Source organism: Ruditapes philippinarum, unplaced genomic scaffold, assembly GCF_026571515.1.
Source record: "Ruditapes philippinarum isolate M1 unplaced genomic scaffold, ASM2657151v2 ctg287_1_1_1_1, whole genome shotgun sequence".
NCBI lineage: Eukaryota > Metazoa > Mollusca > Bivalvia > Venerida > Veneridae > Ruditapes > Ruditapes philippinarum.
Genome location: NW_026856730.1, coordinates 133045 through 150226, shown reverse-complemented (window position 1 = coordinate 150226; position 17182 = coordinate 133045). Strand labels below are relative to the sequence as shown.

The window sequence follows — 17182 nt, the reverse complement described above, 5'->3', positions numbered from 1 at the left end:
TGAAAATATTTGAACTATTACAAAAACTTTAACATAAGTGGTTACGCCGACGCCGACGCGGACGCCAACGCTCGGGTGACTGCAATAGCTCTACTTATTCTTATCGAATAGTCGAGCTAAAAAGGGGCATAATTCTGTCAAAATGCTTGATAGAGTTACCTCCTCCTGTCTATAGGTTGGGGTCATGATGGTGAACAAGTGTGCAAAGTTTCAAAGCCATATGTCAATGGACTTTGAAAATATTTGAACTATTACAAAAACTTTAACGTAAATTCTAAGTCGAAAAAGGGGCATAATTCTGTCAAAATGCTTGATAGAGTTACCTTCTCCTGTCTACAGGTTGGGGTCATGATGTCGAACAAGTGTGCAAAGTTTCAAAGCCATATGTCAATGGACTTTGAAAATATTTGAACTATTACAAAAACTTTAACGTAAATTCTAAGTCGAAAAAGGGGCATAATTCTGTCAAAATGCTTGATAGAGTTACCTCCTCCTGTCTACAGGTTGGGGTCATGATGGTGAACAAGTGTGCAAAGTTTCAAAGCCATATGTCAATGGACTTCGAAAATATTTGAACTATTACAAAAACTTTAACATAAGTGGTTACGCCGACGCCGACGCTCGGGTGACTGCAATAGCTCTACTTATTCTTATCGAATAGTCGAGCTAAAAAGTAGAAATGTAAAATAATCTTTTTAGCCTCTTGGTAGACGTCATTGCAAGGAGTTTGTTTTAATGATATAGGTAACACAAACAAAGGCTCTATGAGGAAAGTAAAATGGTACATTACTAGGCCTAATGACTTTTACTTTATTAAACTCAAACCTGTCATACTGGCAAATTGCCACGTAAGGTTATTAATTAAAATAATATGAGTGAATGAAGGCTGTCTAAAGAAAACTACAAACCAAATATACTCATTTCTGTCAATAAATAGAGGCTGTGTGAGAAACTAAATTTTATGTGACAGAATGATGGAAAGAAGCACACTCAAACTGTTATGCATGTCTGAAATAGTTACACATTAATATACATATCTTAGCATTTCCTTTTGATGAGACTGAAACAGAGCTTACCTTTTAGACTACAATCCTTCTTTGGACACACAAACAGACCTCTTTCTTGTACTTTACCATATGTTTCTTCAAGAAAGAATTCTTTCACTATTGACACTGTCAGTCTTGTCTCTCCTACATTTTTAACTTTATCACTTGGTATTAATGTAATATTTTGAGTCTTTGCTATGTTGATAGGAACTGAAATGCAGGTAAGCAAAATAAGCTCAAATGCATCAAACAAGACATATGTAAATACTTTAAAAAGAAAGATATAATTTTTAATTCAACAGTAGCTTTCACGAAAGTTAGAAATACCTTAAATATTTTGAGGTTGCAGGATTTTTTGAAGGACCATGTATCTATATTTTTGAAAGTGCGACTATGAGCAAAGTTTGAAGAAAGTCAATTAAAGTGTATAGATTTTATTGTGCAGACATGAAATTATCTGACCTTAAAGTGTGACCTTGATCATGTACCAACTTAATGACGAAAGCGGTCTGCACATATCCTTGTTCAATAGGACATCTGAGCCAAGTGTGGAGAAATGTCTGTCCTTCAAAATTTCCATGGGGCAAATGTCTGCCAATCCAAAACAGACGAGGGGCAAAATGGCCACCATGACAGAAATGGGAAGCAAATGTCTGGGGGGAAGTGGGGGATCATTTGAGGGGGCGAAATTAATGTCTGTTTTCCAATTTATAATGCAGACACAAAAATTTGGAGAAAACTATTATTTTTGACATAGCTAAAGTGTAACACAAACATAAGCTTGCACTAGTGAAATATATATTTTTTATTTAACAGTCAATGTCTTACACTCCTGTGCCGAGGTTTATGTGATTAATATATTTATTCCATATGTTTTAATCATAAATCTATTTAATTTTAAATTTTACTCTCAATCAGTTGATCCGGTTCTTATTCTTTTACTCTTAGTTTTAAAGGAAATTAAAAGAAAGTAATATAATATTGTGAAAATTGCAAAAAGATATTTAATGCCAACTACAATTGGGTGTATACTTAAGAGGTATATTTACATGTATATATGATACAAGAGCGATCAGTGATCACATGTGTCGCCTCATCATGGCCAATTTCATGTTGGGACAAGTTTTGTGACAGACGGAGAAGTGATCAGAGTAGTGGCGACATAAATTCCTGTTAAGTTAGGATGAAATTGCCCCAGTAGTTTATGAGGAGTAGTGGGGACAAGTTTTGTGACAGACAGACAGACAGACAGACAGTCCACAACTAGACTTGGTACTGATCATTCCTGTAAAGGTTGGATAAAATTGCACCAGTAGTTTATGAGGAGTAGTCCGGACAAGCTTTTGTGTATCTAGCAACACACAGAAAAAAACACCTTTTTATCAAAGGGCCATAACTCGGCCAAAAATCATTCAACCGGAAAACCCGTGCAATATGCGCAAGGACTTGAGCTACATATGTACAGATCAATCCTGTAAAGTTTCATTGAAATTGCATTAGTGGTATAAGAGAAGTAGTCCCGACAAACTTAAAAAATAAAAATTATTAAAGGGCCATAACTCTTACAAAAATCCTTGAACCGGCATTGAACCGGAAAATGCTGACAATATGCACAACTAGACTTGGTACTGATGATTCCTGTAAAGTTTGGCTGAAATTTCACCAGTAGTTTATGAGGAGTAGTCCGGACAAGTTTTGTGACGGACAGATGGACAGACGGACGAGGGAGAAGTGATCCCTATATGTCGCCACTACTCCGTAGAGGCGACACAAAAATGAAGGCAGACAAACAACCATTATATATTTTCAAATAAAATAATGCAGCAAAATACTAAAAGGTTAAGCAAATCTGACAAACCACACTCACCATGCATATGATAGGCTAGGTCTAGTTTGGATTAAGGAAAGATTTTTCACCTAAATTTATAACAAGAGGGCCATGATGGCCCTGAGGTCGCTCACCTGTATATAGCCCCATCCCCCCCCCCCCCCCGGCCAATTTTTACCCAAGGGCTTTTATTTGAACAGACTTGGTAGACACCCATAAGAAGATGTTTCATGCTAAACATCTAAGTTCTAGCTCATTGGGTTTTTTAAAAGATTTTTTAAGTTTTTACTATACACATATAGTTAAAAACAATGACACCCCTAGGGCAGGGCCAGTTTTGACCCTTGGGCTTTTATTTGAACAAACTTTGTAGATATTTACTAAAAGATGTTTCATGCTTAATATCTAAACTCTAGCTATTTGGGTTTTTTCAAAGAAGATTTTTAAGTTTTTGCTATACACAAAAAAGGAAAATCAATGACCCCCGGGGATGGGCCAATTTTGACCCTGGGGCTTTTATTTGAACAAACTTTGTAGACACTGATTAGAAGATGTTTCATGCTTAATATCTAAACATTAGCTATGAAGATGCTTCATGCTTAATATCTAAATTCTAGCTAAATGGGTTTTTTCAAAGAAGATTTTTAAGTTTTTGCCATACAGATATAAGGAAAATCAATGACCCCCGGGGCGGGGCCAATTTTGACCCCAGGGCTTTTATTTGAACAAATTTGGTAGACACCCTTAGAACATGTTTCATGCTAAATATCTTAGCTCTAGCTCTTTGGGTTCTTTAAAAGAAGATTGTTAAGGTTTTTACTATATGCATATAGGGAAAATCAATGACCCCCTGGGGCGGGGCCAATTTTGACCCCAGGGCTTTTATTTGAACAAACTTGGTAGACACTCACTAGAAGATGTTTCTTGCCAAATATCTTAGCTCTAGCTCTTTGGGTTCTTTAAAAGAAGATTTTTTAAGTTTTTACTATATGCATATAGGGAAAATCAATGACCCCCTGGGGCGGGGCCAATTTTGACCCCAGGGCTTTTATTTGAACAAACTTGGTAGACACTCACTAGAAGATGTTTCATGCCAAATATCTAAGCTCTAGCTCTTAGGGTTCTTTAAAAGAAGATATTTAAAGATTTTTCTTTCGGTTGCCATGGCAACCGGAGTTCTGCATGGAATTAAATTCTTTGAACAATTTTTAAAGGTGACCACCAAAGGAACATTTCTGTGAAGTTTGGATGAAATTGGCTCAGTGGTTTATGAGGAGATGTCATTTAAAGCAAAAGTTTACGGACGGACGGACGATGGACGGACGCCGGACGAAAAGCGATCACAAAAGCTCACCCTGTCACTTTGTGACAGGTGAGCTAAAAATACAAAACTTGCCAAGGCTCGGTGGCTGCCATTTCTCATTTGTATTACTATACAAAGTCACGTGATTCACCCACCCACCAACATTGAGAAATGACAAATTGTGAATTGAGGATGTAATTTCTGAACTCTTTTTCTTTGAAAAGGGTTTCTTTGAAAAGGGACAGTTAAATATCATGATTTCTAAACAGTGATTTATATTTAATATCAAATACCTCCAGCAGGGGCAGTCTTTGTTTCAGAGTTTTTTTCTCCAGTCTCGTTTTGCTCATTTATTGCATTCACCTGGAAGAAAAAAACATCAAAGGATTGAGTCTGAATTAAAAGTCAGTTTACAACTAAATTGAGGTCTTGCTTGATAAACTTGAAATAAATTGAGTGTTTTTGTGACCAAAGTAATTATTACACTCTGTTCTTTTCATTTATGTGTATTTACTGTTTGCTGACAGGCATTGGTCATGATGAAGAGGTGGATATTGAAAGACTACCTGATCCTATTCCACGTGGAGTGTTCAAGCAAGTTATACCACATGGACCACCGACTTACATTGTAGCTGATCTGGAAACCACTGATCTAAGTAAGTGACTTTCTTTCAACCTATAAATTTAGCAAATCAGATGGAGCACAGGTCTCTAGATCAACAGATCCTGAGTTATAGCCTGATATGGCATAAGTTATTATGTGGAAAAGTTGAAAGGTACAAAGTACTGGTAATTTCACAGGTAACACTGGTAACAGCAGCTGGGTAATTTGCAATTAACCCTCAATAAAGAAACAAAAATAGTTGTTACCAACCCTATTAATAGTGCATAATTGGGAGACATATGTTTTTGTTTTGATTTTTTTTTTGACAAAAAACCTTCTAGTTCTTTGGTATTTGTTATGTTTTAAAAGAATACATGAAGTATTGTGAACTTGGATAGAAAACTGATCTTATTTGTTTTATTCAATGGTTATTGTTACCTTTGAACATAATTTTTATAGTAAATTACGATCATTTATGTTTCAGTAAGGGGAGATCAAATTCCGCACATCACCCAGATAGCTGCTGTTGAAATGTCAACTGGTTCTACATTCAACAAGTATGTTATCCCAAAAATTCCAATCACATCAGCTGCAGAGAATGTTACCAAAATTATTATGGTTAATGAAAAGGTGATGGCAGTGGATGGTGTGACAGTGGAGCCAGTTCCGTTACATGTAGCATTGAAAAAATTTCTTTCATGGCTTGAATCGTTTGACAATATTTACATTATTGCCCATAATGGAAGGCGATTTGACTTTATAGTATTGACAGCAGCATATAAAGTTTGTGGATTGCTACCAAATTTCTTGTCGGCTATCACAGGGTTAGTAGATTCTTTACCTGTGTTCAAACATGTGTATCCTAATAGAACTTCATACAAACAAGAGGATCTAGCCCGTGATCTTTTGTGCAAGGGCTACAATGCACATAATGCAGAAGCTGACGTAAAATGTTTATCGGAGCTTGTGTCCCTGATGGTGTCAACGCAAAATGATTGTATGATTGTAAAAAGTTTTCCACCGATTGATATTAAATTCAATATGGACTGTAATAAAGAAAAAAAGAAAAATTTTCCAACTCTCGAAGTACTTATTGCAGCTGGGGTGATGAAGAATGCAACTGCTGACAATATTGCAAGTTCCGGTCTGAACTTTGAACACTTAAAAACAATATTCAGGAGAAAAGGAGAAGATGGACTGTTAAATGTTTTTACTGCGAAAAATAGTGAAGGCCAACCTCGAGTAACCAACGCAAAGAGGACTCTAGAGTCTGTGGTGCCTAAACTTGCAGCTTACTTTGAAAAAAATTGTTAAAGCTCATTTTGTATGTGCAGTATTTTCTAAAGGGTAATATGGTAAACACATAAAACATATAATGTGTTACACTTATGCATTATGATTGTATATTACATACATGTTCTACATACTTTTGGATTGTGTAATGTATTTGCAAGTATTATTTTTATTTTTCATGTTTGGTGTACTCAATCTAGATAAATTTGGAAAACATGTTTATCAAAACTAGACTATATATGAGTTATTTACTACAACACTTTCATAACATTGATGGCATTATTTGTTAAATGTCAGACCTGATTTTTTGTATGGATGGAATATGACTAAATGTTATTTTTAAAAATAGTGAAATGTTAGTGGGTGGGATATAGGCTCATATTGTTCAATTTTTTAGTGTTATTAATACTATTTTGAGCCTTGAAAAGCAGTTTTTTCACAATAGTTTAGCTAAAACATTTGGTATTAAATGTATTACTATTTTGAAACATTAATTTATGATGGAAGCAATCTAGTTATGTTTAAATTTTGATTTTTTGCTACATAAACAAATTTATTCAGATTTTTCATGTGTCGACCAGTGAGCGACAATAAATTTGAAAACTTTTTTTTTTCAAAACTAGACGGTAAATCTTTTTGTAATTTGGTACAAAGCTTTTATACATATTGATATCAATTTCTGGTAAATTTCAGGTCTGTCACTTTATTCATTTTTTTTTGTCGATTTTTTAAAAACGTTCATAGTTTTCTGAGAGTGGTAAAAGCTGGGGTGGGTGGGGTAATGATTTATTATTTTTTTCAAATATGTTGAATGAAATCAATATTTATGAAGTATTGTATTGTTGAGCAATATATTCTGTATGACATTAGGCCAGTATGAATGAAATTTTCTTTCAGTTTCAATAAAGAAGAATTTTTATTTATTTACTGTTGGTTTGATTTTTGAAGGTTATGGGTGGGGGTACAAAAATAACAATTACTACCTTAATAAACGGTGAAAGTTTTTATTATTTCATGTGTAAGTGTCTTACCTGATATAGAAAAGAACTAGCATGAAATTTTTTCAAATTGCAATATTGACCATTATGGGGCTCAGACCTTAACAGACTGCTATCTTTCAACTTTGTTAAATTATATGAATTTGATAATATTCAATATCAATATGCAAATTTAGTAAAAAACTATACAGGTGGTCTGACAGAAATAAATTGTAAATTTACATAATTAAAGGCCACATAAGCCCCAAAAATGTTAACTTTTATTTCCTGAATGATTTATTTCTGTTTTGGTGTTCTGTTACAGTTAATGAAATGGTTTTTGTTGGCAAACTAAACTATGTCTTGATCCTTTTGCTTTTTCACAATTAGTAAAGGTACTGAGTAAAGGTACTGAATATCATTATTTTATCCTCCATACAAATTTGTTTACATTTGCTATTTTTATTGCAAATTATTTCTCATTCAATGCTTCTTTTTCAGATCAAGCATCTAACATCCTCTAAATCCATTATTCTAACATGCTTCACACTATTCACCAATCAAACAGATAGGGCAACACACAGTGTCACACAGCATAAAAATGAATGCTTGCACATCATAATTGACAGCTGATATGACATCAATAAACCAAATGACTTCAGGAAAATTACTTCTACCCTTAATGTAGTTCAACATTTTTTTTTATCAATTCTCTTTTTTATATATTTTTTCATGATATTTCTAAGCCATGCATAATTCTATAACACTGCACTATTTTCTAATTAAAACATTATAAAACACAGTTTTTGTCTTTCCTCTAGTTGAAAAAATCATATTCATTATAATATTCACTTAAAAATATGAATAAAGACTACTCAAGTCAAAGGTACAAGAAATCATCTCAAATTTACATCTTTTAGTATTCTATGATAATGACCATAAATAATTTACATTACATACCTCAAAAGTGTAAGTTTCTTCTGGTATTACATCCACAAATAATTCATAATTATGACTTTGGGATAGTTCATGTTCAAATGATTTACTATGTCTACTTTCCTGAAAAAGTAAAATAAAAAGCACATACTAATAGATTATCATTAAAGATAATTTAATTACCAACTGGAATGTAACAGGCAGTTCCTGCAAACATGATCAATGTTGATAAAATTTAAGTTGATATAAACTATGGCATAATGTATTACCAGAGGATAGAGGATCCTTTCTAGAGAATAAAATATGACTATCCTAAAATAGACTTGATACAACATTTGGTGATATTCAACAGATACATGGGTGAAACAGTTGTTAAAAATTTTCTGTTTGGCATCAATCAGATAAAATCTGGTAAAATGATTGAAAACTTGAAATGCATTATTATGTGTTCTGACTATTTTTTCAGAATGATAATTTACCTTGATTTCATATTATTTAAATTTCTTTAGTTTTTATATGAAAATCAACAACAATTATGTTGACCTCTTTATTTTCTAATAGATATATTCCCACATGTTTTACAACAATGTCAATGTCAGGTTCGTGGTCGTAAGTTGGGAATTCTTAAACAATAATCTTTTCCATGCCTTTTTATGGCAAACTTGGCCACAAAGCTTTAAAGGCATCTTTTATGTTTTTGTAAAAAAGCTATTTCATATAATTTTCTACTTTTTACCTTAAACTAACTCTGAAATGTCTATATGAACTTCTACTATATTTCCATGTAGGGCAATGCTCTTTTTGCCTTACACGCATGCGCTAGGAAAAATACTACTTCTGATCAATGTTTCATAGCAATAGACCGCATCGTAAAAGGGTCTATATGCTACTGCACTTTAAGACATGGGCACATTAAACAACATTTTGTCAAATAAAGAAATGCTTTTCTGTCTTCATGAAGACTTACAATTTTTTGGTCTTGAAAATACATAAAGCTGTATGATTTTATCACACTATTCTGCAACAATATGTCTGGGGCTTGCCAGCTTATCTTCATCCTTGTATAATTTCCACCAGGATTGGGTGTGAGAACAAAGTTTGAAACTTTTCCTGGTGCTGAAATAAATGCAATGAAAAATGAAGATATGATAGGTAAATTCTAACAATAGAAGTCCATGGAGGCAATGTGCTCAACTTTTCTCACAGCTGAAGTAAGCTGAACAGTTTCATAGATAATCACGATAACAAGTCACATTGACCCTTTCTGTTATTTCTTTAATATTCATATAAAGGATGTGGTTTCAAGATCTTTAAACATTATACAATGATTTTAAAATCGTTAATTTTGAGAGGATATTTCAAAGATATGTTCTGTAGAACTTTAGATTTTATCGTTTTTTGGTATCTAAACTTTGATTGAAGATAATTTATCCAAAAGACAACAGGCGCTGCAATTTTGGTTCTCCTGTAATATCCTAAAATTGTTAACAATCAGGACACATTTATAGTTTCCAAATAGTTAAAAATAAAAAAACTGATCCATTTTCAAAGTGCCAAAATGACCACATTAATAACATTCAGGTGTGTAAATATACAAAAAATGTTTTATTTGAAAACTAATTTAACTTATACGGAGATTGTTGTTTTAAATGTCACAAAATATCAAGATAAAAATGTATACCTGTAGGAAGAGTTCTGTATTTTATCGTCTCAATAGATGTTTTGAAACCTTTTGAAGTAGTAGCTGTCACTAAAACACTGTAATTCCAATATTCTTGAAGATTTTCAGCAAGATATTCTCTAATGTTAAACCCTATAGAAAAATAAAATATATACTTTTCTTTCATAAAAATGTTCATCAAAATGAGACAAGATTAGATTAAAAATATTTTAAATAATTCCTTAAAATCTGGGTTTTCTATGAAAACATTTGATTTATTAGTATCTTAAAAGTCTGAAATGTTAAACAAGAAATAACTTTCATACTTCAAAATGTTTAATCTGAATTATACTTATGATACTATTAGACCTCTATGCTGGAGGCATTTTTTCCACTCTAAGAATGATTCATAAAACTTTCAAAGAGGTTCACTAGGCAATGCTCTATGCCAAATTTAGAGGGATACTGTATTTATCCACAAAAAGATAAGAATGTTTTTTCCTATTCCTTAGTCTACATAAAGCAAGTGCTACATGCTAAATATCTTAGCTCTTCACATTTAAGTTTCACAAAATTAGACTGAAATGTTTTTCTCTAACAAGTCTAATATCAATTTAGTGACCCTATGGGCAGGGCCAATACTGACTCTAAGGGCATGATAAATTCCAGTTTTGTAAGGGCCAACAAGGCAATGCTACTAAAGGTATTGCAGTTTCACCAAATTAAGACTTTAAAATGTGTTTTCCTATATAAAGCTAAATTAACAAAGTAAGTGTATGTGGGTGTGTGGGTCAAAATATTGACCCAAGTGGTATGAATAATACCAGTTATTTTATGGTCAACAAAGTGATGTCACATGCTAAATATCAACACTCTAAGCATCGTAGTTTCACACAATAAGACTTAGATGTATTTTCCTAAAAGTCTATATAAATCATGTAGCCCCTAGGGCGGGGCCAATATTGAATTGAGGGGCATGATTCATATCGGTTTTGTAAAGGTCAATACGGCAATGCTACATGCTAAGTATCTGAGCTCTAGATATTGTAGATTCATATAATGGAACTTACCAGTAAATATGTTTTCCTCTGTAAGTCTACATAACATCAAGTAATCAACTAGGCAGGGCTAATTTTGACCTCTGAGAAAGCAAAACCTGTGCTATGCACATTGTCTCATTATAAGTAATATTTCTGCCAAATTTTTTAATGTTTTCTGATTGGTTCAAAAGATACAGGGGGACACAAAAAACGGCCAACAGACGGACGAAGAACCAATGCATAATAATGTATACATGTACCAAAATTTGTCAGGAATATAAAAATGCAACCTGTCAGTATAACTTCTTTGGACTCTGCAGGATGTTCAGCTATCAGTTTAACTGTGTAGTTTGTTTTGCCAGGTCTGGGATCATTTATATTCCAAGTCACTTTAAAGGATGTTGTCTTCATTTCATTGACTTCCACATTGTATGGTATTTGTGGAGCTGTAAAATAATACAGTTAATAGGAACTTATATTGTGATAATGAAAAGAGATTACACAAGACCTGTCTGCACCGACCATACTCCATTTTTGTCAGTGTGTCTAGTTATCTAATTAATTTAAGTGCTTTTCATGCAACACAGATCAATAGTTTCAGAGTAAACAATTTCATGAGACAATTCACATATAATTTTAAACATGTTTTATACATGTATAATTATGTTGACAATAAATCTACCTTTAACGAAATAGATATTTTTTTTTAATACAACTGATGATTTTACATGTATCCCAATATAGACTTTACAAATGACATCAAAACAACTGATAATTTTATTACAATTGTTAATTCCTTTTACAAATTTCTTAATACAACTGATAATTTCTCACTACAAATGACAATATCTCAACTTTAACTTTTCCTTCACTGATCTTTTAATTGGGAAACAATACCTTCTTCTTCTGTTGTTATATCTAATTGAACAGTATTGCCAGTTCCTAAATTGTTGACAGCTGCACCAATAATAGTATAAGTTGTATCTGGTAAGAGATTCAAAAACTGGTATGACTTTGAACCAATAAGCTCAGGTTTGTTTACACGAAACAACTTTCTTACATTACTGTCACACATATCCTCTAAAGTAGAAGGCTGAAAATAAAAGTTGTTTAATCTATTTATTAATTTATTAAGTCCATCTAATAATAATTCAGATAAAAAAATATTTTTCAATATTAAACGATTTCTGACCAGCTTGTTTCTGTATAAAATATGAAACCATAGTTACAACCTGATCTGATCTTAATCTAGGATACTTGAAAATTATGCTCTTAGGCCTGACCTACCCCTATCCAACCCCCAGCCCCCCCTCCCCTCCCCTGTCAAAAAATTGTATTTTGATTTTCACACAACATTACAGCAACTAACATGGATATAATAATTATTATTGTATGTGAAGGTACAGGTCAGAGAGTCATAAAAGTGATAATAAACATTGCCTAAAATTTCCAAGATCAAAAAATAAATTATAAAAGTGATTCTTCTTGTTATTCTTTAAAGTCAGCACATTTCTGTATAATTATTTATACCTTTTTCATAGCTGTTGTAACAAAAATCAGAACACATTTGATGCAAGTGCTAGATACAATTATCAATGTCTTCTTAAAATTATTAGCAAAAGACCTTTACTAGGAATACTATTACAAAAGACTCAAATAACAAAACCAAACAAATTTGAAAGAAACCAAAAACCTAAACAAAAATATTAATATTCACCTCAAAAGTTCCAAAACAACTTGGGGTTAAACATTTATAAACTATTTCTTCCACACAAGTGTCTTGGTTTTTCAGCTGAATAACATATCCGTAGATTTCTTCACTGTATGAGTTGATAGGCTCAGTCCATTTAATAGAGATGTTTCGACTTGTGACCTCAGTTGTCTGAAAACCATCAGGAGGGTCAGATACTGAAAAATGTTTGCAAACATAATTGAGTAACAATTAGTTAAAAGTAAATTGACTCAAACTTCAAATAATAGATTCTATTTTCAAACAAAATAGCTACTACAAACTTAAACAAGAGGGCCATGATGGCCCTGAAATCGCTCATCTGTATATAGACCCCTGGGGCGGGGCCAATTTTAACCCAAGGGCTTTTATTTGAACAAACCTGGTAGACACCCAATAGAAGATGTTTCCTGATAAATATCTAAGCTCTATCTCTTTGGGGTTTTGGTAAGAAGATTTTTAAGTTTTTATTATACATATTATATTATATTATTTATATATAGGGAAAACAATGACCCCCTTCCCTGGGCGGCCCTAATTTTCACCCCAGGGCTTTTATTTGTTCAAACTTGGTAGACTCTCACTAGAAGATATTTCATGCTTAGTATCTGAACTCTAGCTCTTTGGGTTTTTTAAAAGAAGATTTTTTAAGTTTTTACTATACACAAAATTATAAGGAAAATCAATGAACCCTGAGGCGAGGGCCAATTTAAACCCAAGGGCCCTCATTTGAACAAATTTGGTAGACACCCATTAGAAGATGTTTCATGCTATATATCTTAGCTCTAGCTCTTTTGGTTTTTTAAAAAAGAGATTTTTTAAGTTTTTACTATAATATACATAAAGGGAAAAACAATGACCCCTGGGGCGCGGCCAATTTTTACCACAGGGCCTTTATTTGAACAAACTTGGTAGACACCCACTAGAAGATGTTTCATGCATAATATCTAAGCTCTAGCTACGTATTTGTTTTTTTTAAGAAGATTTTTTTAAGTTTTTACTATATACAAATACGGAAAATCAATGACCTCTCCCCCACCCCCCCACCCCCCCCCCCCCCCCCCGGGAGGGACCAATTTTGACCCCTAGGGTATTTTTTTGATCAAACTGGTAGACACTGAATAGACTATGTTTCATGCCAAATATTTAAGCTGCAGCTCTTTCTGTTTTCTATAAGAAGATTTTTTAAGTTTTTTCTTTTGGTTGCCATGGCAACTAGAGTTCTACATAGAATTAAATTCTTTGAACAATTTATAAAGTTGACTACCCAAGGAACATTCCTGTGAAGCTTGGATGAAATTGGCTTAGCGGTTTATGACGAGATGTTGTTTAAAGTAAAAGTTTACGGACGGACATGGGACAAAAAGCGATCACAATAGCTCACCATGTCACTTTGTGACAGGTGAGCTAACAAAACATGCCCGTAGACAGCACAATCCACTTTCCTTAGAGCTGGATAGTTTAATTTAAGCAACTTTCAGGTTTATCTTTCCATAAAAATGCATTTCAAATTTGTAAGTCAACAAGTAGATCTTCTTCAAGTTAAAAAGAAAAATCTACATGAAAAACAACATCATATTTTTCTATTGTTGACATTTTGATTTTTACCAATATTTGGAATTTCAATTTGATATCCGAAAGTATGCCTAAAAGAAAACAAAGATCGCCATCGTATTATTACAACACTAAATAGTAAGAACAGAAGTAGATCATTAAAATAGTTCTATACAACTGATGAACAACATATGAACTTTAGCATAAAGCAGTAATGTGTAATAAATTTGGGGGTCAAGTTCAGATGTGTTCATATGTCATAATATAATAAAGAATAAAAGTGTTCTCACTTGATAAAAATTTAGACATTTATGTTGCTGTATAAAACTTTAAAATACATTTACACTTAAGTTATTTTTCATAAAAACAGTTACAGTTATTTTTCAATAAAGCATTACCTATTTCTGAAAACATAAAACACATTTACAATTTAAAACAATCATTAGATAACAATGTATAACAATGTATAATATTTAAATAATCTATACTACCTTTCTTTACAAGAAAAAAGTTATACATTGATGGAATCATAATGTCCTGCTCAAATCATTCAATAAATATCTTTGAAAACCAAACATTAATCTCTTGCTCAAGTTCATAACCTTTGGATAAAACTCCAAGCTTTTGAATTTCACTTCATAAAAATTGCATAGCAAATTGTTCACATGTATAAAACATTCCAACAACAACTTGTAACAGAGTTACCAACATCTCGCACTTTAGGGAAGGTTATCATGAAGAACAAAATAGTGCTATTTCAATAGTATGGATCTGGATTTCAGTGTAAAATTATGATCAATGCTAGATCTGCATATTCAAGTACATGTAACAATAATTCATTTAAGAAACATAATAAAACAAGATTTAGAGCTTTGATGGCCATTTTGTGAAACAAGGATGTGTCATATGCACAAGTTTTATTGAAATACCACCAGCAGTTTGACCTGTGAAAGCCCTGTTTTAGCTCTGGCGGCTATTTTGTGCAGCCAAACAGAATGTACGGGCTATATGCACAACTAATTGGATGGTAATGCTCACTCCTATTTCATTGAAATCCTACGAGCAGTTTGACCTCATGAAAGCTGGACGAGATTTTTGGCTGGGTTGCACAGGTGCAAACCCGTGTTATAAAATGGAGAAGGTCGGGCTGCAGGCCGGCATTTGGGCAGGAGAGTGGGAAAAATATTTTTGTAACAGTTTTCTCCGCAACTACTTATCATAGTCTCTTGTTATTTGGTATACAGCATCAACACATGGTGTAATACAGTGGGTTTCGATTTCAGGTATGTGGCTCATCCACTTCCTGTTTACCAACTTCGTTAAATTTTTGACATTAATGGCCAATGGTAAACATTTTTTTGTAACATCTAAGCCTGATGATATTTGGTATACAAATGCAGCCCTGCCTTTTCTGTCCTTGACCCATTTTTCTATTTATAGCTCTGGAGGCCATTTTGTGCAATCAAGCAGAACTTGCAGTGATATGCACAACAAAGGATGGTTCTGATCATACCTATGAAGTTTCATTGAAATCCCGCTAACAGTTTGACCTGTGCAAGCCGGACAAGCTGAATGCAGACAGCACACAGAAGGACATACTCAAAGTGACATTTTGTTCAGTGGCTACTCTTTTGTTCTCTTTTGTTCATTTAGCCAAATAAGTGAAAAAGTAGCTATATAAGAGCTATCTGAATGAATAGCATCAAAGGAAATTTACTGTAACCTAATGTTCCCAAAGCCCCCAAGTATATATATGTTTGTACGGTTGGACAGACTGACGGACAGATGTATTTACAAAATGATACTTATGTGACTAAAAAAAGACCCACAAGTAAAAACAGAATTAATAGGGTCAAAGAAAATGTACATTTAACAATTGTTCTCCTAGTCACACAAGTACCTCTATGTTTATAGGGAAAGATGGATGGAAGGGCAGGGGACAATAAGACTTGTTTCCCTTGCATTATTTAATGTCTCATTATTTAACTCATGAGCTGGACTATTTTATACCAAGGTCTATGATTAGAAGAACAGCCACGACCTTCTGGGGCAGAACCAATTTTGATCCCAAAGCTTTAATTTGAATTATGTTAATAGAGGTTCACTAGACTATGTTTCATGATAAATATCTGAGCTCTAGTCCTTGTAGTTTTGAAGAAAAAGATTTTTAAATACAATGTATTACTTTATACATATAAGGAAAACACATTATCCCTTGGACGGGCCCAATTTTTACCCCGGGGCTATAATTTGAACAATCTTGGTAGAGAAATCCACAAGACAATGCCTTGTTCAAAATATCTTACTCTGTGTCTTTTAGTTCTAGAGGAGAAGATCAATAAAATCATTCAAATTTTAACCTGTTGGAGCCAATTGTCTATGGATGGACAACAGAAGGACATGCGGCTGAATTCTGACAAGGGGTAATTCCATTGATAGCTTATTTTCTTTAAGAGGGCCAGTTACTAGTCCCTTCCTCTATTGTAATGGAATTTACTCTTTTATAGTTTACAGTTAAGTGGCCTTATTTTCTGATTTGGTAATGTTGACAAATTAACGGATAATGCCATGCAATAATACATCCTAAAGATTCTTTTGGGGTATGAAAACCTAGTTGAAGAAAGTAGTAACCAGAGTGCTCAGTGATCACAGTCATGTGTCACCTCATGATAGCCAATTGCATGTAGCAGGAGACACAAACAAGAGCCCGGTTTGAACCGGGTGATGCTCCTGGAATAGGTTTTGGCCATCTTGTAGTTTCAGAGTTATGTCCCTGGAAAAAGTTCAAAGTGCAATAATTCCAAAATTAGGTAAGGCACAGTAATTGTTTTTTAGCACAGCACTTCTAATCAATGCGATCTATCAATCTACAAAGTTTCTTGTTGATACCTCTTACAGTTTCTGAGTTATGTCCCAGACAAAGTTCAAAATGTAAAAATAAACAAAGGGCAATAACTTCAAAATTTGGCAAGGCGGAGTTCGTTTAAACAAATTCAGTTTAGTTCGATTGTGTTGGAAGCTATAAGCTTATTGAAACACTCTTGAATCCGTTCCTGGAACCAACCAGTACTAAGCAATGAATGTAAAGTTTCTTGCTCAAGGAAACAACGGCTTGCCCCTGACAGGGTTTGAACCCACGCAGTCAGCGATCCTTAGATTACTAGTCCGACGCGTTAACCACTCGGAATTGAAGTTCTTGAGCACTACACATC

The 17182-nt window shown here is 33.5% G+C and overlaps 2 protein-coding genes across 2 annotated transcripts in view; one reads left to right on the top strand and one right to left on the bottom strand.

The window, feature by feature from the left end:
• LOC132747501 (tyrosine-protein phosphatase 10D-like) overlaps positions 1-17182 on the bottom strand; it is an 85451-nt gene that overhangs the window by 17816 nt on the left and 50453 nt on the right. The window contains exons 9-16 of the mRNA XM_060736901.1: positions 12405-12595; positions 11585-11780; positions 10978-11133; positions 9669-9800; positions 8955-9103; positions 8012-8110; positions 4471-4540; positions 1077-1256 (exon numbers count right to left, since the gene is read on the bottom strand). Of these exons, the coding sequence (XP_060592884.1) occupies positions 1077-1256; positions 4471-4540; positions 8012-8110; positions 8955-9103; positions 9669-9800; positions 10978-11133; positions 11585-11780; positions 12405-12595 (1173 nt within the window). The remainder of the gene's footprint in view (positions 1-1076; positions 1257-4470; positions 4541-8011; positions 8111-8954; positions 9104-9668; positions 9801-10977; positions 11134-11584; positions 11781-12404; positions 12596-17182) is intronic.
• Positions 4680-7173, top strand: LOC132747499 (uncharacterized). The gene is made up of 2 exons (XM_060736899.1): positions 4680-4833; positions 5266-7173. The coding sequence occupies exons 1-2, from the start codon at positions 4680-4682 to the stop codon at positions 6093-6095; spliced, it is 984 nt and encodes a 327-aa protein (XP_060592882.1). The 3' UTR covers positions 6096-7173.